Raw genomic sequence first — 21,489 nt, forward strand, 5'->3', positions numbered from 1 at the left:
TAAGGTCCTATATTATCAGTTATACATCGTATTCTCTGTAACCCAACCGCCTGCAGTCACTACAGCCTCGTCAGCTGTAATACACCCCGTCCATCCGTCTACATAACCATCATTACTTACTACCACCTGCAGCCGGACAGGAGCCGTGGGGTTGTTCTGTGCTTACAGGACCTGTGATGATGTCACCGTCATGTGATCAGTGTGTGGGAGGAGACAAGGGGTCACATGACCAGGTCTCTCCGCTCAGTGGATGCAGGACTCTGCTGTATGAGGACTAGGGATGAGCGAGCGTACTCGGAAAAGCACTACTCGCTCGAGTAATTGGCTTTATCCGAGTATCGCTGTGCTCGTCCCTGAAGATTCGGGTGCCGGCACGGAGCGGGGAGCTGCAGGGGAGAGCGGGGAGGAACGGAGGTAAGATCTTTCTCTCCCTCTCTCCCACCCGCTCTCCCCTGCTCCCCGCTGCGACTCACCTGTCAGCCGCAGCGGCACCCGAATCTTCAGGGACGAGCACAGCGATACTCGGATAAAGCAAATTACTCGAGCGAGTAGTGCTTTTCCGAGTAAACTCGCTCATCTCTAATGAGGATGTATTCAGAGAGTGGATGCAGTGGAGCCGAGCGTGTCTGAGACGGAGGAGCAGAGGCGAGTGTGTGTAATGTAGATGTGGAGGGCTGTGTACGTGTTGTGGCAATGCCTGGAGGGGCAGGTGCGATAACATGGCGGCACACTCAGTCCATGGACAACTTTAGCCACCATACCTTTCACCCCAGATAGCGCATCAGCATTCCCCTGGGACTGGCCAGGTCTATACTGAAGGCAAAATGAAAGTTCTGTAGTGACAAGAACCATCTTGTCATCCTTGCGTTATTCTCTTTGTTTTACTTCATCCAGATTAAGGGGGCATGGTCAGAAATGAACCAAAATTTTCTACCCAGGAGATGGGGCTTGACCACCCACTCTTAGACTCCTAAATCACCAGTAGCTCAAGCATGTGCTTGGCCTTGGCAAAGCGCACTTGTCTATGTGCTTCCAGTATCCTGAATGGTTTTAGGTTTTCCTTGATCTCAGGCTCAGTTATTATGTCACGCTTTGTTACATGGATTCGACCCGGCCGGACTGGAAAAAAATGTGAAAAAAAAAATCCCACATATTTGGTATCGTTGTATCCATAATGACTCATACAATAAACTGAACACACTTTTTATTCTTCACAGCAAAAAGTATATTAAAAAAATCCTGAGTTAAAAAGCTGCATGTACCCCAAAATGGTACCTATAAAAACTGCAGCTTGTCATGCAAGAAAAAAGCACTCACAGAGCTCAATCCATGGAAAAATAAAAAATTTATAGGACTTTGAATGCCGCGATTTAGAAAATAAAATAATTTCCAAAAAAGGGTTTTCATTGTGGAAAAACCTAAAAAAAATGTTGGTATCGTAATTAGAGATGAGTGAACCTACTTGGCCACGCCCCTTTTTCGCCCGAGCGCTGCGATTTTCAAGTACTTCCGTACTCGGGTGAAAAGATTCGGGGGGTGCCGTGGGTGAGTGGGGGGTTGCAACTGGGAGTGGGGGGGAGAGGGAGAGAGAGAGGGCTCCCCCCTGTTCCCCGCTGCTACCCCCCGCTCCGCCACGCGTACCCCCTGCCCCCCCCCCCCCCGAATCTTTTCACCCGAGTACGGAAGTACTCGAAAATCACGGTGCTCGATCGAGTAATTACTCGAAACGAGTATATTCGCTCATCTCTAATAGTAATCATACCAACCCACACAAAAAAAAGTCTCATCTCATTTTTGCTGCATGATTAACGCTGTTGAAAAAAACCTAAAAAAACAATGGCAGAATTGATGTGTTTTCTCTCCCTGCTCTCATATAAAAAAAATGTGTAAAAGTTTTACAACAGTCTATGTAACCAAAAAATGGCACAAAAAAATAACTACAGTTCATCACGCAAAAAACAAGCCATCATACAGCCATGTTGATGGAAAAATAAAGTTATGGCGTTCGAAAAGTGGAGATGAAAATTCCCCAAAAATCATTGAGCCCTTATGCCCCAAATAGGCCGTGTCCTTAAGGGGGTCTAAAAAATTCTCTTCCTATATTTATAATAAAAAAAAGCATATTTGGTGTCATTGTATCCGTAGAAATCCAATCTATCAAAGTAACGCATTATTTATCTCGTACGTTGAACGTCATCAGGAAAAACTACAACGCCAGAATTGTGCTTTTTTTTGGTCACTCTGTCTCCAAGAAAAAATGTAATTAAAAAATGAACAAAAAGTTGTATGTACTCCAGGGGAGCGGAGCTAGCCGTGCAAGAGGAAAGTCACACGCTGCTGGGGCTCCACAGCAGGCACAGAAAAACTGACCTGGTGGGCCTTTCATACACCTCCGGTGAACCGAAGACTACCCCGCTGCATTGCCCGGCACAAGAGGAGTAGAAAGACACCTCTCCCGACCAGCTCCGAGAAGAGCGTGGATCAAGGCCAACTATTGCCGCCGCATCCCTGGCCTAAATTTCGGGACGCCGCGGGCCGGAAGAGCGACCAACGGGCGGCTAAAGACAAAGGCCCGCCAGGCCCTCTACCGGAGGTACCGGGGAACCCGATACTACCCTCGGCCCCCTCCTCCCAGCCACAAAGACCGGAGGAGCGGGAAAACACAGCGCGGACGCTGCGCCCATCCCCCCAGCTTCCCCCGACACGCACTGAGTACAGTGCAACGGGGGCCATCTGAAGAAGGTGAGAAGAGGGATCAGGGGACATATCGCCCTGACCCATGGAACCGGCAGCTCTATTGCCCTGTAGTGTGGGAAAGCACAGGATATTGAAAGGAAGGCTTACAGCACAGCAGACAGCCAGCAGCAGCCTCCCATGAAAAAAAAGCAGATTATAGAAAAGCAGGAGATAACAGGGAGGCTAAATAAAAAGCAAAGAGCACACAAATAAGTGCATCCCAGCACAGCCCCCACTGAAACTCACAGCAGCCCAGCAGAAGGGACCTGAGATAAAAGGAGTGCACTACTGTCCAGCGAAGTAGCAGCCACATACCAACAGAACTAACTGCATAAAGTCTCTCACAAACAACAGAACTTCCTTAAATAAACAAGAGACCCATACCTGAAACAAGCAACCAGAACTTCACTCCCACACTGAAATTAAAACCGGTCCCGAGCAGAGCAACACCAGCAGTGACCATTTATAAACAACTGCATACTCTGCACATCCAGACTTAACTCTAACTGAAAGACTGCACAGAAACACCTGTGGCCGGACACCTCCCCCCCCCCCCCCACATAAACCCGGGTTCATACGCAGCCAGTGGAATGGTTGCGGCCCTTCCATGAGCTGCGCTCTAGCCCCGTCCCAATAAACCAGGACAGAAGAACCGATTACCACCGAACTAGATAGCAACCAACAACAAAGATATACTATGTCAAGGAGAATCAGCAGACAGAACAAAGGACAAACATCAGCATCTCAATCTACGCTGCCGGAATTATTCTCAAGCAACCAGTTTTTTCCTCTGACCCAAATGGAGCAGTCACCACCTACCCCGAGTCCCGAGAATCCACTCGTTGCAAGTCAGACCAACGACTCATCCAGCACCTCGCAAACTCCGGACCTCTCAGCCTCAGAAACCGCACTCCTCACCCACATCAAAAAACTGTTCCGTGAAGAACTACAGGCCGCAGTACACAACATCTCCAAACAAATCAATGACCAGTGATCTCGAACAGAAAACCGACGACATCATCGACGCGCTAGACCAAGAAAGAGCGAGAGGGGACGACTATGCTGAAAGAGTGGAGGCCCTTGAACTAAAGTGCGAGGACCTCGAAAACCGAAGCAGAAGAGCCAACATCCGCATCCGAGGTTTTCCGGAATCAATTACCAACTTAAAAGAAGCTGCAACAAACCTATTCTCCGCTCTTCTCCCCCAAGTGGCACACGAATCTTTCCGTATGGATAGACTACATCGTGCCCTCTCCAAACCAATTAACTCGGACCTCCCAAGAGACACAGTACTCAAACTACACTACCCTGAGATGCGAGACCAACTGCTGGCAGCGGCACGCAACTTGGACTCCTTTCCCGGAGTCCCCACATCAGTCCAAATCTTTGCTGACCTCGCCCCATCCACATTAGCTAAACGGCGAGCCTTGAAACCAATCACTTCAGCCCTACAACAGGCGAATATTAGATACCGGTGGAACTTTCCCTTTGCTTTATTGGTCCGCATCAATCAAAGGTCCCACTCAATCAGATCCTTGGAAGAAGGAAAGTGCGTCCTGGAGGAAGAACACATCGCCTTCGAGAGCGAACTGACCAGACCTCCCAGACCACAAAGACCAACTCGCTCCTGGACCACGGCAGGGAACCCACAACGAAGGGCGTCACCAGCCGAAAATCGAGACCGGACAGCCTGAGACAGATATGTATCACCTATATTTTGTGTCAAATGACTTGAATGGGCTTGAGTCCTCCCAGGCCCCCTGTTGAGGGGCCGGGGACACCTCACGGCCCACCAACTTCCTGCTTAGCCCACTAGAAACAAAGCGCCACATTTAGCAGGACACCAAATCGTACAGATGGTCCCCCATACATATGTTTATGGACATTTTCATCTGAGTGATGTCGTTTACGGATCTTTGACCTACAGGTCATGATATCTAGCAAAAATTTGCCGACCTGTCGGTGTAGGCCCGGGGGAGGGCCCGGCGGCGCCCCAACCATACATATAAGATCCTCATAGATATAAAAAGACCGCACTTAGCAACAAGATGCGGGGGGGCCGCATGTGTATCACTCGGGCAGGCACTGAACAGGATAAAATACAGAGTCTGTGGAATGTTCAGTTTGTCTAAGTTCAATAGACTAAACCCATAGTTGTATTCACTTCTGTTAACACTAAATTGAGATTTAGCACTGGGACGGGGCGGAGTTACTTGATGCCCTCTCCCTTCCAAACTATGGATGCTTCCCTCCAAATGTTAGGAGGGACGCCCAGTTTGGGAATTTTTGGGTTTTGGAACCCAATACGGGTCAATATTCCGACCCTTGTTACACCATGTTTTATGTTACTTATTATGCAGAAAAGTGGCTCCACACTGAGTAGACACACCATTCACTACCACACTAGCCCCCAAACGTCACAACAAAACCATAAGTGTGCTCGGCCCCTCCCCTCCACATTACAATGGTCACCATAATATCTCACAATGCCAAGGGATTCAACTCCCCACTTAAGAGGAAATAAGCATTTATGCAATATATTAAGAATAGACCAGACATTATTTGCCTCCAAGAAACTCACTTCTCATCCTCCTCTGCCCCCAGATATCTCCACCCCCAATACTCCCGCTTCTATTCCTCGGTAGCAGCAAAAAAACATCAGGGCCTATCAATCCTCCTACACAATTCATTCCCCCTAATAGTCGACAAAGCAGAACTGGACTCTTTGGGTAGATTCGTTATAATACAAGGTATATTGCACAAACAAAAGGTAATTATAGTGAACTCATATGCCCCGGTTGATAACCCCTACAAACTATTTTTGTATATTTCCAGAAAAATTAAATCACTACCCCAAGCCTCTGTCTACTGGATGGGGGACTTTAACATGGTCATCTCTCCCACCTTGGACCGCTCCTCACATAGCCAAGATAAAATTAGCCCCTCCCAAAGGGCTGCAATAAATGCAACACTAAAAGAACTAGCGCTGGCGGATAGCTGGAGAGAGGCTCATGGCACGAACAGAGGCTACACATTTTTCTCAGCACCACATAAATCATATTCACGTATAGATTGGACATTAGTGTCAACTCACCTCCTACCCTCCCTCGCACAAGCAAGACATATCCCCTGCGCATGGTCAGATCATGACATCGTCCTTACACACTTTGTAAACTTACCCCCCCGACCACACACCAACAGATGGAGACTTAATGAATCCCTATTAAAAGACCCTATAACCCATGCTCAAATCTCAGAGAAATTAAATGAATTCATGATTTTTTAACGATACTGAGGCATCTCAACCGGTTTGGATATGGCTGGCACACAAAGCCTTCATGAGAGGACAGATCTCTAAAATCGCCTCTATTAAAAAAAGAGAAAAATCGCAAGCCTTGCAAGCCCTGGAAAGACGCTTAACATTATTAGAGGCGGCCAACCAGCAACGCCCGAGTCTAGCCCTTACCAAAAATATACGGGACACTAAACTCCAAATTGACTTTCTCTATACATCCCAGGCGGAAAAAGCTCTGCAATGGACACAAGCAACTTATTTTAAACTAGCTAACAAACCCGATAAACTACTAGCGGCGCGTCTAAGAGCAAAAGAAAGGATTAACTCTGTTCACTCCATCAGAACAAATAAGGGGACATGCACATCAAACCCAGATAAAATAGCACATACGTTCCTAGAATTCTATAATGAGTTATATAAATACAAGCCTCAAAAAACCCCTTCAGCCCCCCAGGATTTTCTGAGAGATATACAACTCCCAAGACTCTCAGAATACCAAAACGAGAACCTAGGCCAATATATTACAATAGAGGAAGTAGAAGAAATGATCAAACTCCTAAAACCAGAAAAAGCACCAGGCCCGGACGGACTAACGGCACTGTATTATAAAAAATTCAGCACATCCCTTACACCGCTCCTAACACGCTTTTACAACGACATTCTATTAGGCAAACCGACCCCCGATGAATTCCTAAAAGCACACATAACAATCATCCCCAAGCCAAATTAAGACCACACATCACCTAAAAATTATAGACCAATTTCCCTTCTAAATATAGACTATAAGATCCTGACCAGCATCCTAGCAAAAAGACTAAACAATTACCTCCCGTCCCTGACACATAAAGACCAAGTAGGTTTCATCCCCTCCCGACAAGCCCCAGACAATATCAGAAAAGTCCTAAATCTCATACACACAGCTAATTCCCACAAACCCCACTGCTAACCCTGGCCCTAGATATCGAGAAGGCCTTTGACAGCCTCTCGTGGGACTACCTATTTAAAGTACTGGAAAAGGTAGGCATCCAAGGCAACTTTATTACAGCCTTGCGCACACTATACTCAACCCCCTCAGCAGAATTAAAACTACCAACATCCATAGAAAACAAAATATCAGTACAGAGGGGAACTCGGCAAGGCTGCCCCCTGTCCCCAGCTCTATTCGCCCTGGCAATGGAGCCCCTTGCGCAGCTCATCAGAAATAACCCGAACATAGCCGGCCTACCTTTAAAAAATAAAGAATGCAAGGTCAGCCTATTTGCGGACGATATTCTCCTCACCCTAACGAGACCACTCACCTCCCTACCTAATCTAATAAAAACCATGGACTCCTTTGCAGAGATATCAGGACTGGTAGTCAATATGGAAAAAAACAGAAGCTCTTTTTCACAACATACCTGCGCACACCCAGAAATTGATAGAATTAAATTTCGGATTCAAAGCCTGCCCACACTACATCACATACCTGGGCATCAAACTGACCCACAACCTAGACAATCTATACAAATGGAACTACCCGCCCTTATTTGCTACTTTAAAAGCCGACCTGAAAAACTGGACACAACACGCCATCTCATGGATAGGGCGCATCAACTCAATAAAAATGAACATCCTACCCTGCCTACTCTACCCATTCAGATGCCTCCCAATAGAAATCCCCGCAAGAGACCTACAAGAGATGCAAAACTCCATCACCCACTTTATCTGGAAAAACAAAAAACCCAGAATTAAACAAAAAATAATGCATCTCCATAAGAGACTTGGAGGACTATCGGTACCCAATCTAAAAAAATACTACACAGCTGCCCAACTATCGCAAATTCCCTCCATGTCAGCAGGAAACAAAAGACCCCTATGGGTAGATATAGAAACCGTCCTTCTGGCTCCAGTAACGCTAAAGACCATCTTCTGGGACAGAAACTGGAAAGCCACAAATATCCGTCAGCTGGCCCCATTAACCTACTACCAGTTTCTAATATGGAGGAGAAATAGATTTAAATACGCTCTGATCTCGAATACTTCCCCGCTACTTCCAGTTATCCCCAATCAAGCCTTTCCTTTAAGCTTACGAGAAGAAAACTATCATTGGTGGAGAACTCACCATCTCACATCAGTTCACCAGTTCATGTCATGGGGTAAAATTATTCCTCCTCGGCAACTGATTGAAAAATACACAATCCCAGGTCACCTCTGGCTCGAATTGAAACAAATCTACAGTTTCCTACACTCCTTGATCAGCCCCACAGATCCCCCAATGGTCCCCACGCCATTCGAAAGAACATGTCTATGGGCCCCACTACAACCAGGCCTCATATCGTTACTCTAATCTAATATGAACAAGCCAGTCAGGGAAGCCAAACTACCATATATGCTACGCTGGGAGTCAGATCTTGGCATCTCCCTGTCTCTACCACACTGGCAGCACTGTTGCACCACTATCACAAAAGGAAGCCACCAAGTAACCCTTGCAGAATCTTCAATTAAAATCTTACACAGATCTTATATAGTACCTGCAATAAAACACAAATACTCCCCTTTCGACCTCCCCGAACTGTTTCAGGGGCTGCAACAGCCTGAGCACAATGACCCACATTTGGTGGACCTGCGCACGGGTAGCCAGGCTATGGAAAGACGCCTCCAGACTTATTTCTAGGGTTCTGGATAAGGAGTTCCACCCAGTGGCTTCCGTTTGCCTACTAGCCGACAAGCCACTAGGCTACAACAACCAACAACATAAACTCTCCCAGCAGATATGTATGGCTACGAGAATATACATTGCATCTCAATGGCTGAAACCTAATCTCTCTCTAGAACCAATAACCGCTAGGGTATCACGAATGATGCTCTATGAGAAATTAACAGCTATGAGAGAAGGTCGCATGGAACTATTCTTAAAAACTTGGAGACCATGGGCGGAACACCTGGAAATACCAGGCTTGGCTAGACCTCTTAGCGCGTAAGAGGAATATACGCTGGGAATACCCCACCCCACGGTATAAAGGCAGAGGTGGCGAATAAAGAAAACAGAGAGCAAGGGATCTGACGGGGAAGGGGGGGGGGGGAATTACAAAAAAAAAAAAAACTATAAAGAGAGAACGATCAGAATCCAAGAACAGGGAAAAACACTTAAACGAAAGGTTTAAGACACACTACAACACATGATACATTAGACAAGAGGGAAGATGGGGGGAGGGGGGGAGGAAAGGAGGGGGGGACAATAACACACAAGCAACTCAAGCCTACTAACAAGGTCAACCAATGTGGAGTCACAAATGTTTATTACTTATGTTAAATGTTTTATTATTTACAAATGCCTCTAAACTTGCATTAGAGTAGAAAACTTAAGCTTAAAATAATCTTAAAGACAAGCATATTTCCTACATGATATGTAAGACCCCCTGCGAGGGGACATGTCAGATTAAATATTATTGTTAAAATAAAACTCAATAAAATACTTTGAAATAAAAAAAAAAAAAGTTGTATGTACTCCAAAATGTTACCAATAAAAGCAACAGGACGACTCACCTGTCACCCACGCCGGCCCCCGAATCTTTAGAGACGAGCGGGGAGATACTCGGCTAAGGCACTACTCGCTCGAGTAATGTGCCTTAGTGAGTATACTCGCTCATCTCTACCAACGATGTTATATGGAATGTACTTGTGTACCAAATTCATTGTGCTCAATAAAATGAAGTTAAAAAAGTAAACTAAACTGGAGGTTTTTCCCTGCAGTGCCCCCCAGGGGCACAAATGCATATTTCTCCTGTTTGAGAACTGCATTAAGAAATGCAGTGTTACTTGAATTCTCTTCCAGGAGTTGCTTGTCTTCAGCTGAGAGAACTTGCAATAATTTAAGACTACAAAAGTCTCTGAAATCTTTCATTAAGGTCTTCATGTTATATAGTTTGAATACCATGTCATAGAAATATTTTTTATCACTGGAAAAGAACATATTCTTCACATTTTTTTTCAATTTTTTCGGAAAAAAACTTTCCCCCCAATTTTTTAGTTTTCATTTCCAGGCCTTCCCATTTTTTAGGCAAGTCATCCTATTTTCGCACAGATCGAGGCTGGAGGGATTGAGAACGGTGATGGGTATCTCATGTACTTTATTTGACTCTGTATGTCCATACCAGTTCCATTAACACGTCAATACAGAGTTATGCTATACATGTGATGCACATGTTCACTGAGGAAGAGCGAACAATAGGTTTCTCAACAAACCTCACAGCTGCCAACAATTAGTCTAACAACTATTATGCGTTTTGATGCCTGTAAATGCAGTATGACCGGACGCCCCGATGGCTGATGAGTTGGCACTTACATAATCCTTTTCTGATACAAGCCTTCACTCTTAAAAAGCTTCCCATGATACTGAAGTTTATCCCTTACGCATCATATTGGGCGATTACCTTAAAAATCATCTATAAAAGATATCGGTCCTTCAAAAGAAACTTCTGTATGGGGAATATTCCAGACCCAACCTGTCCAGATGTGGAGGAGAAGAGACAGAACACATCCTTGCTAATGACATAGTATTAGCTCCATCCTGGGCTCTCTTTGGTTATGTAACCAATATCGGTGTGTGTCCAACTCTCACAACGGTAAAAAAAAAATCTTATTTTATATACCTGCCTCGGCACGCAAGACTACCATGCCAAATTGGTTGCTAGCTATAACAGCATGTTTTTTTGTTCGCCATTAAAAGATATCATATCTACAAGATTACTTGGTTTCTCTTGCTGAGAACTTTTGTTCTGCTGGCTAACACAGTACCAAACCAGCATGAATAAGTGTTTTGAGGTTAATGAACCTCTTCCTCAGTGCTAATCTCATGTAATTATGTTACTATCGGGGGTTGCGTCACATACCCACAGATTTTTTTTTAATTTTCTTTACTGCATTCACAATGACCCAAGTAGAAACTTTCATCCTGGAATACTACCCTAGGTGAAAATCTTCACACTGGGGCTACCAGAGCACTTTTTCATTTCTATCATTTCTTATATTACAGTTAAACTGTATTGAGTGCTTATATGTATGCCGATATACTTGGCCAATGTTCTACAATTACTTATTGTTATTTTCATATCTGTCCAGGAAGGTGTAGTGTTGTAGGGTGAACAAGCATATTGAAGACCATGAAGTTTACATTCTTTTATCCCATTGCAAAATAAACGTGAACATATTATTACAGCAACATGAACGCCATAAACACAACCTAAAACATAATGGCAGAATATTTTATTTTTTATATTTTTTCCCACTTAAAATGCTTTTGACCTTTTCAACTCGTTATACGTCAAATTAAGAGGGGCTATCCAGTTATAAGCTATTGATTTCAAATGCAACACAAAATAATTCTGGTGTGCGCAGTCCATTTTCACATTGTGGTAACTTGATATTGTAGGTCAAGTAGACATTTATTTTTTAAAAGCATGGCGTCTGGTACCAAACCAAGCCACTACAACAGGAATGGAGCTGTCTGTGTCCTGCAGAAATCAGCTTTATACCTGAGTGCAGCAGCCAGGCAAACAGGTGATCATCAGGGTCCTGATCAGTGAATCCAGTGGATCTGCTATTTATGGCCTATCTTGAGGAAAGGCCAGCAGTAGCTCATAACCGGAAATTAGAGACTGCAACTCATACAGCAAAGCACAAGACCATATCGTACAGCTATATTGAAAAACAAAAAGTTATGGCTCCTAGTAAACGTAGAGCCAAAAAAGTTAGAAACTAAAAGATGGCTAGTCAATAAGAGGTTAAATGTTGAATTTGTCTTGTGCTATTTATCAATAAAAATTAATGAGTATTCTCCCCTGTGTGAATTTCCTCATGTTTAACAAGATTTGATTTCCTAATAAAAGCTTTCCTGTCTCGAGAACATGAAAATAGTTTCTTTCTTGTGTGAATTCTCTAATGATTAACAAGACCTGATTTATCAATGAACAATTTTCCACTTTCTGAGGATGAAAATGGCTCTTCACATGTGTGAATTATCTGATTTTACACATTCTAAACATGAAATTGGCTCCTCACCTCTGTAAATTTCCTCATGTCTACTAAGGCCCCCTATCCACAGCCATTGCAGAATATTGCCAGCAATATTCCACTGCAGGGGAGGAGGGAGGAGAGCTGTCAGGTCTCTGTGGTGAGCCCATCTGGATGCCGCGGCTGCACTTTCCATAGGCTTCTCCCCTGTGTGAATTCTTATATGAGCTACGAGACATGGTTTCCGGTTAAAACATTAACCACATTCAGAACATGAAAATGGCTTCTTCTCTGTGTGAATTCTTTGATGTAACACAAGACTTGATTTTCGGTTAAAACATTTTCCGCATTCATAACATGAAAATGGCTTCTCACCTGTGTGAATTCTCTGATGTCTAATGAGATCTGATTTACCACTAAAAGCTTTCCTACATTCTGAACATGAAAATGGCTTCTCACCTGTGTGAATTCTCATATGTGTAACAAGATATTGTTTCAGGTCAAAACATTTCCCACACTCTGAACATGAATATGGTTTCTCTCTTTTGTGAATGTTCTGATGTAGAACAAGATGTTGTTTCTGGTTAAAACATTTCCCACATTCTGAACATAAATAAGGCTTCACTCCTGTGTGAATTGTCTGATGTCTAACAAGATGTGTTTTGCAGTTAAAACATTTCCCACATTCAGAACATGAAAATGGCTTCTCACCTATGTGAATTCTTTGATGACTAATGAGATCTGATTTACCACTAAAAGCTTTTCCACATTATGAACATGAAAATGGCTTCTCATCTGTGTGAATTTTCTCATGTCTACTAAGATTTAATTTCCGCTTAAAAGATTTCCCACATTTTGAACATGAAAATGGCTTCTCCCCTGTGTGAGTTCTCTGATGTCTAATAAGATCTGATTTACCACCACTAAAAGCTTTCCCACATTCTGAACATGAAAATGGCTTCTCGCCTGTGTGAATTCTTAAATGTGCAACAAGATATTGTTTCCGGGCAAAACACTTCCCACACTCTGAACATGGATAGGTTTTCTCTCTTTTGTGAATGCTCTGATGTAGAACAAGATGTTGTTTCCGGTTAAAACATTTCCCACATTCTGAACATAAATATGGCTTCACTCCTGTGTGAATTGTCTGATGTCTAACAAGATGTGCTTTCCGGATAAAATATTTCCCACATTCTGAGCATGAATGTGGTTTCTCCGCTGTGTGATTTCTTTCACGTTCAAGACATAATTTAGAGATAAAATCTTTCCCGTTTTCAGAAGATAAATATGGCTTCACTTTTGTGTGAATTCTCTGATGTCTAACAAGATGTTGTTTCCGCTTAAAACATTTCCCACACTCTGAGCATGAATATGGTTTCTCTCTTTTGTGAACACTCTGATGTAGAACAAGATGTGGTTTCTGGTTAAAACATTTCTCACATTCTGGACAAGAAAATGGCTTCTCCCCAGTGTGAACCCTCTCATGTCTAACCAGCTGTGATTGAAATGGAAAACATTTCCCACATTTTGAACATGAATATGACTTCTCCCCTGTGTGGACTCTTTGATGTTCAACATCCCTTCTGTAAATTGTATTTTTCTTAACCAGCTGTGATAAATCAGTAAATGATGATAATGAATCAGAGAATAGATCTTTGTTGTGAATGGCTGAGGGTGTATCTGGGATAAAGGCAGGCTCTTCATATGCATCTTCTGCTTTACAATCTGTTGATATCGGTTGGTCCTCGGAGTTCCTGGTGGCATCATCTGCCAAGATTAAAACTGTTTTTTTTTAAATTATATTAGAATTATACTGATATCTTATTATGTTATATAAAATGTCCATACAAATTGCAAGTCATGTAGCAAAAGTATAACTTTTTAATAAAGTCCTTTTATTAAACTTTTTCCAAAAATAAGAATATCCCTAAAAGAGGGCAACAATGAACATTGGAGACTGTAAGAAGATCTAATTGCCATTAAATCAAAAGATCAAGGTAAGCAGTGAAAACAGATTTCTATACTACAATGAGCACTGGGAACTGGCACTTCTACCTATGCCTTCCCCCGGGACCGCATTGCCCATGCACGTTTGACCACGCACATTGACCCATCCACAACTTCCGAAGAAAACAAAATTGATGGGCATCAGTGTATTCAATTTTTGGTCTTCTACCTCTGGCTGTTTGTACTGCCCTCATTGATATCCAAGACACTCAATGATCAAACAGCTCTTCAGACTGATCCATGTGGACTGCTTTGGAGTGTGCGGGGGTGGGAAGAGGTATATGGCACGGCTAAGGAAGAGCAGGGATGCTCATAGCCAAGTGGTGCAGACTGACTGCTGTGTGCCTGCTACTGGGAGGACAAGGAGGTGGTGGTAGTTGAGGCATTCTGTGTCATCCACTCTTCCTGTTCAGCATGCTGCAGATATAACGTACAAGCAGAACCACTTCTGAGGAATGACAGTGGGCTTTCCTCACCTGCTGCAAAACATGGAACCATTGCTTCAGTGGGAGCCACTTAAAGGGACAACTTGGTCCGTCCTCTATCACCTCCAACAGCACATCCCCTATCCCTTGATTTTCAGCTAAAGTAGTTTGCAGAAAACCACTGGCAGCTGTGTCACTCATGCTAGTGATTTGTATAGGACAGACTTGAGACTTTAAGCAACCATGAGGCTGCTGACACACACTGTCTTTTTGCTGTTTCCCTGTTTGGGTTTATTTTTGTTTTACATTCACAAAGAAACACTGCCCTCTAACTAGGCCACAATCACAGGATCAGAACAGATTACCCTATTTAAAAAGCTGTGGATCAAAGTATTAAGTCCTGTCTATTACCTGGTGATGGCGGGGGCTGGTGGTCCTCCATCATGACGTCCTTGTACAGATCCTTGTGTCCTTCTAAATACTCCCACTCTTCCATGGAGAAATAGACAGCGATGTCCTGACACCTTCTAGGAACCTGACAACACAACGATACCGTCATCACCCAGACACGTTATACCGCCATAGCGTTACTGTATAATGTCACAGCATTCCCAGCAGCATCACCTCTCCAGTCAGCAGCTCAATCATCTTATTGGTGAGTTCTAGGATCTTCTGCTCATTGATCTCATCCAGTATCAGGGGGTGAGGTGGAGGCCCTGTGATTGGGCTCAGGGGTCTTCCCCATCCATCAGACACCGAGGCCTGACAGCCATCACTAGAAGTCTTCTTCACTACCGTGTAATCCTGTTTATGGGGAGACACATCCATAAATATCACTGCAGACATTTCCAGAGTCCTTCATGTCTCCAGTTATGGTCAAAAGTTATTAAAGCTGTTGTCTGTATCAAGACAAGAACAATATAGATAACTGAATAAAGCAAGCCTTATCCCCTATAGTGACCGGCCTATAGTGTTTTTACATCCTGCAGCTACAGGGTATGTATGAAGGGAGATCCCCCTTTAAATGCCGCTGTCATTTCTGAGATCGCAGGGAGCCATGCGGGTGTCATGGCAGCCGAAGGCCTTCTAAAAGTCCCCTCAGCTGTCTTAGCAGAATTTAGCTCGATAGACTGCCTGCCCGATCGCAGTATGAGGTAATGCTATGGCAAAATTTCAAGTTTCTATGACATCAGGAAGTGAGAAAATTAAATTATGTATGTAAAATGTGGACGCTAATTCTTTTGCGCTTAGAATTGAATAATCGAGTTGGACCCATTAACTTTTGCTATTTATGAAATCAATTCTTGTGTCAAATTTCAAGTTTCTATGACACCGGGAAGTGAGAGAATTAGATTCCGTACATAAAATTTGGATGCTAATTCTTTTGCGCTTAGAATTGATTAATCGAGTTGGACCCATTAACTTTTCCTGTTTATGACATAATCAATGCTCATGCCAAATTTAAAATTTCTATGACATATCGGGAAGTGAGAGAATTAGATTCCGTACGTAAAATGTGGATGCTAATTCTTTTGAGCTAGAATTGAATAATCGAGTTGGGACCCATTAACTTTTCCTATTTATGACATAATCAATGCTTGTGCCAAATTTCATGTTTCTACGACATCAGGAAGTGAGAGAATTAGATTCCATATGTAAAATTTGACCGCTAATTCTTTTGCGCTTATAATTGAATAATTGAGTTGGGACCCTTTAGCTTTTCCTATTTATGACATAATAATCAATGATCGTGCCAAATTTCAAGTTTCTATGACATCGGGAAGTGAGACAATTAGATTATGTACTTAAAATTTGAATGCAAATTCTTTTGCGCTTAGAATTCAATAATCGAGTTGGTACCCATTCACTTTTCCTATTTTAGACAAAATCTATGATTGTGCTAAATTTCATGTTTCTACGACATCGGGAAGTTGGAGAATTAGTTTCCGTACATTAAATTTGGACGCTAATTCTTTTGCGCTTAGAATTGATTAATCGAGTTAGAACCCATTATCTTTTCCTATATATGACATAATTAGTGATGAGCGAGCATACTCGCTAAGGGCAATTGCTCGAGCGAGCATTGCCCTTAGCGAGTACCTGCTCACTCGAGAGAAAAGATCTCTCTCTCCCTCTCTCCCACCCGCTCCCCCCTGCTGACTGCCGCAATTTACCGCTCCCCCGTGCCGGCACCTGAACCTTTTCTCTCGAGCGGGCAGGTACTCGCTAAGGGCAATGCTCGCTCGAGCAATTGCCCTTAGCGAGTATGCTCGCTCATCTCTAGACATAATCAAATTTCAAGTTTCTATGACACCGGGAAGTGAGATAATTAGATTACGTGAGTAAAATTTTGATGCTAATTCTTTTGCGCTAGAATTGAATAATCGAGTTGGGACCCATTAGCTTTTCCTATTTATGACATAATCAATGCTCATACCAAATTACATGTTTCTATGACACCGGGAAGTGAGAGAATTAGATTCCGTATATAATATTTGGACGCTAGTTCTTTTGCGCTAGAATTGAATAATCGAGTTGGGACCCCTTTACTTTTCCTATTTTGGACATAATCTATGCTTGTGCCAAATTTCATGTTTCTACGACATTGGGAAGTTGGAAAATTAGTGGCAAGTCAGTCAGTCAGTGAGTCAGTGAGGGCTTTCGTCTTTATATATATATTGTAAAACTTTCATTAATTTTTTTGAGATCAGGGAGAGAAAACACAGTAATTCTGCCGTTATATTTTATTTATTTTTTACAATGTCAATCACACAGCGTAAATCGTCAGTACAATTACGACGATACCACAAATATTATCTTTTTTAAGGTTTTTCCACAATAAAAAGCTTTATTATTTCTACATCGCTACATTCAAACTCCCATAACTTTTTAACTTTTCCGTGGACAGAGCTCTCAGAGGGCTTGTTTTTTTGTGTCAGGAGCTGTAGTTTTTATGTGTACCAATTTAGGGTACATAAGGCTTTTTTGATTGATTTTATTGCGCTTTTTGGGAGATAAAATAAATAAAATAAGTATTTTGCCTTCATTTTTTTTTTACGGCTTTTGCTGCACAGGATAAGTAATGCGCTCAAATATAGTACAGGTCATTGCAAACTGGAGGATAGCACATATGTGAGGTTTTTCTTAAGTTATTTCATACAAATAGGGGAAAATGAGAAAAAAGGGGTTTATTTTTATATTTTTTTTCTGTTTCCTTCCAATCTTTATGTCCCTGTAGGGAACCTGAACCATAACAGCTATGATCACTATGATAAGGTTAAAGGGGTTGTACCGCGCCGAAACTGGTTTTTTTTTAATTCAATAGGCCCCCCGTTCGGCGCCAGACAAACCCGATGCATGTGTTAAAAAAAAAAAAACGTTTAGTACTAACCCGAATCCCCGCGCTGCGGCGACTTCTTCCTTACCTTACTAAGATGGCCGCCGGGATCTTCACCCACGATGCACCGCGGGTCTTCTCCCATGGTGCACCGTGGGCTCTGTGTGGTCCATTGCCGATTCCAGCCTCCTGATTGGCTGGAATCAGCACACGTGAAGGGGCGGAGCTACGAGGACCAGCTCTCCGGCACGAGCGGCCCCATTCACCAGGGAGAAGACCGGACTGCGCAAGCGCGTCTAATCGGGCGATTAGACGCTGAAATTAGACAGCACCATGGAGACGAGGACGCCAGTAACGGAACAGGTAAGTGAATAACTTCTGTATGGCTCATAATTAATGCACGATGTACATTACAAAGTGCATTAATATGGCCATACAGAAGTGTATAACCCCACTTGCTTTTGCGGGACAACCCCTTTAAGTTAAGTGGTTAAGGCCCTTTTCAGAGACAGATCATCCGGCTGTGTTACAACTGCTGATCGGCAATGATCATGTTAGTTAGTGATTGTTAATGTTTAGATGGCTGGATGATCCCCAGGTAGTGCAAACGATCATTAGTAATGGCTGTTCTTCCCCATACAGCTAACATCGGTTGGCTGCACATCTCCCTGATTACATGAGGAAATGTGCAGCAACCAACTGGCATTTTATGCAGAAGAGACAACGATCCGCCAACACACAAGCGTTCATAGTTACGTAAAGCTTATTTTATTGAATTTCCCAACATTGTGCCGTTTGTCTGAAATCGGAGAACCCCTGTAACATAGATAAGAGTGATGGAACGTGACGTCATCCCCAGAATCTCTCACCTCTCCTGTAAGCTGGAAGAGTATCTCTCGGGTGAGGTTAAATATACTCTCCGCTATCTTGTCCCGGTTCCTCTCCATCCTTGTCAGGTCAATCAGGATAATTATCTGATATAGAAGATATCAGCCGAGGATCCTGAATGGGAAGAAGACGAGACAATGTAACATCATACAAAACCCCCTGTAATAATACAATTACTGCAGATAATAAGGGAATAGCGGTGAGGAGGTAATAAAGTCTAGATGTTGTGTTCTCTTCTTGTGTGGGTTAGAACAGGAGATGAATAGTTTGTCAGGTCAGTTCCTCCATTTTTGAGGGCAAAGCATGTTTCTCCTTAACATGCCGACTATAGGCAATCACAGACTAAGGGCCTATTCAGATGAGCGTATATCGGTCGGGTTTTCACGCCCGACCAATATACGCTGCCATTCTCTGCAAGGGAACTAGGGCTTTGAGTCCACACCCCCTCTACGCTTTTTGCAATGAGAGGGGCGGGATGGGGAGGAACTTAGCTCCGCCCCCGTCCCAGCCCTCCCATTGGAAGCAGTGTCGAGGGGCGGGAACTCAATGCACTAGCTCCCGGCCTGGAGCGCTTCCTCCCCTTGTATAGAAGGGCGGTGTATATCAGTCGGGTGTGAAAACCCGACCGATATAAGCTCATCTGAATAGGCCCTAACAGGGATTCAAGTATAAAAGTTGTAAATCTAATGATCAGACAGCGACTTCCCCAGTCCCCTCACCTGGGATCACAAGAGTAGACAATTACGGATCTTTTTTTAATGACCCTGTAATATGCAACAGTCGACATTGATAGGGCCATTGAAAGGGTTAACACTTCCAATCAGCAGCAGTGCTGCTCAGAGCTGTTGCGGGCGGTGTCATCGGTAGTTCTTCATCAAGACCTCCTGCAACAAGGTAAGTACGAAGGGAAGACAACAGTTCGACATATTAGTCATGGTCAGACGTTTTCTTACAGCATCAATCCCCTTAACGTGGCTAATGTTTGTCGCTTTACACAAACATTAGCCACGATAAGGGGATTGATGCTGTAAGAAAACATCTGACTATGACTGATATGTCGAACCGTTGTCTTTCCTTTGTACTTACCTTGTTGGAGGAGGTCTTGATGAAGAACTATTTTCTTTTTGGTGAAAAGATCTACCGACAAAAAAGAGGGACCGCGATGGGGTCCAATATGGCCCCCACCTACGCGAACCTCTATATGGATGATGTGGAAACTGGTCATGTATATACCTCCCCAAGCTGGACCTTTGTCCAGTCTTGGTGGAGGTATATCGACGAGATTTTCTTTATCTGGACGGGATCGGAGGAGCAATTGAATTTGTTCCATGCTGAACTTAATGACATTTATCAGGAACTTAAATTTAACCGAGTATATTCCAACACACAGATACAGTTCCTGGATGTCATGGTTTCCACTACTGATGGTCGTTTGACGACTGATTTGTACGTCAAACCCACCGATAAGAATAATCTCTTGACCTTGGACAGTTTTCACCCCCCCTAAAATTGTAAAATCATTGCCCTGGAATCAGCTACTCAGGGTGAGGCGCATTGTGGACGAGAGGTTCATTGATAACAGATTAGAGCAAATGTGCCAAAAACTTTTGGCTAGAGGTTACCCTGAGTGGCTGATTACTGAACTTAATGAGAAAGTGAAGACGGTTGAACGTGAGACCCTCCTGACCTATAGACATAAAGACAAGAGTAAGTTGTTGAGGATCCCCTTTGTCAGTACATTCAACCCCATGAGTGGGAGAATCGCACAGATTTTGCGCAAACATTGGCCCATACTGTCTAATGGACATCCAGATATTGAGGAGTTCAAGCATCCTCCATTAAAGGGGTTGTCCCGCGGCAGCAAGTGGGTCTATACACTTCTGTATGGCCATAATAATGCACTTTGTAATGTACATTGTGCATTAATTATGAGCCATACAGAAGTTATAAAAAGTTTTTCACTTACCTGCTCCGCTGCTGGCGTCCTCGTCTCCATGGAGCCCGCCTAATTTTCGCCGTCTAAAATGGTCGAATGGCCAAATTAGACGCGCTTGCGCAGTCCGGGTCTTCTGCTTTCTTCAATGGGGCTCCGTGTAGCTCCGCCCCGTCACGTGCCGATTCCAGCCAATCAGGAGGCTGGAATCGGCAATTGACCGCACAGAAGAGCTGAGTTCCACGGAGGAAAAGGATCCCGGCGGCCATCTTCAGCCGGTAAGTATAGAAGTCACCGGAGCGCGGGGATTAAGGTAAGCGCTGAGCGGTTTTTTTTTTAAGTCCCTGCATCGGGGTTGTCTCGCACCGAACGGGGGGGGGGGGGGTTGAAAAAAAAAAAAACCCGTTTCGGCGCGGGACAACCCCTTTAATGTCATATCGGAGGCGGAGAAATCTCAAAGATAATTTGATGAAAACAGTGCCATCTTCTCTGGCAGGCTCTGTGATATCTAGGAGGAAGGGCAATTTTGCCTGTTTGAGTTGTGCGGGGTGCAACAATCTTGTTAAGGGTCAGATGTTCTCGCATCCAAGGACGGGTAAGAGATATTATATCAATGGAACATACACTTGTAACTCGTCCACCGTTATTTATTTGATCAATTGCCCCTGTGGTTTATTGTATGTAGGCGAGACGACTCAGGATGTCAAGTCTAGAATTAGTCAACACAAGAGTACCGTTAGGACCGGTCGTACAGATGTTCCAGTAGCTAAACACTTTCATGAAGCTGGCCATTCGGTCAGCCAACTACGCTACCGGGTAATCGATCAGGTACCTATAGATGCTAGAGGAGGGGACAGAGAAAGTAGACTCAAATATC

At 43.6% G+C, this 21,489-nt stretch overlaps 2 protein-coding genes across 2 annotated transcripts in view; both read right to left on the reverse strand.

Annotated features, from left to right (window-relative positions):
* LOC136626721 (zinc finger protein 850-like) overlaps window positions 1–166 on the reverse strand; it is a 129,111-nt gene extending 128,945 nt beyond the window's left edge. The window contains exon 1 of the mRNA XM_066601728.1: window positions 121–166. The gene's annotated coding sequence lies outside the window, so the exon portion shown is untranslated. The remainder of the gene's footprint in view (window positions 1–120) is intronic.
* A 12,112-nt stretch (window positions 167–12,278) lies between these two features.
* LOC136626722 (zinc finger protein 84-like) lies at window positions 12,279–15,037 on the reverse strand. Its single transcript, XM_066601729.1, has 4 exons — window positions 15,032–15,037; window positions 14,866–14,989; window positions 12,811–13,789; window positions 12,279–12,669 (listed from the first exon to the last, which is right to left on the reverse strand). Exons 1-4 carry the CDS (start codon window positions 15,035–15,037, stop codon window positions 12,279–12,281), a joined length of 1,500 nt encoding a protein of 499 aa, XP_066457826.1.
* Window positions 15,038–21,489: the final 6,452 nt, after the last annotated feature.

This window comes from Eleutherodactylus coqui, chromosome 4 (genome assembly GCF_035609145.1).
Source record: "Eleutherodactylus coqui strain aEleCoq1 chromosome 4, aEleCoq1.hap1, whole genome shotgun sequence".
Lineage (NCBI taxonomy): Eukaryota > Metazoa > Chordata > Amphibia > Anura > Eleutherodactylidae > Eleutherodactylus > Eleutherodactylus coqui.

Coding starts and splice junctions, on each gene's coding strand:
- LOC136626722 (XM_066601729.1), bottom strand. Junction 13,790..14,865: donor CCAGCCCCCGCCATCACCAG/GTAATAGACAGG, acceptor TAATCTTGGCAG/ATGATGCCACCAGGAACTCC. Junction 12,670..12,810: donor AAAATTCACACAGATGAGAA/GCCATTTTCATG, acceptor ACATCTTGTTAG/ACATCAGACAATTCACACAG.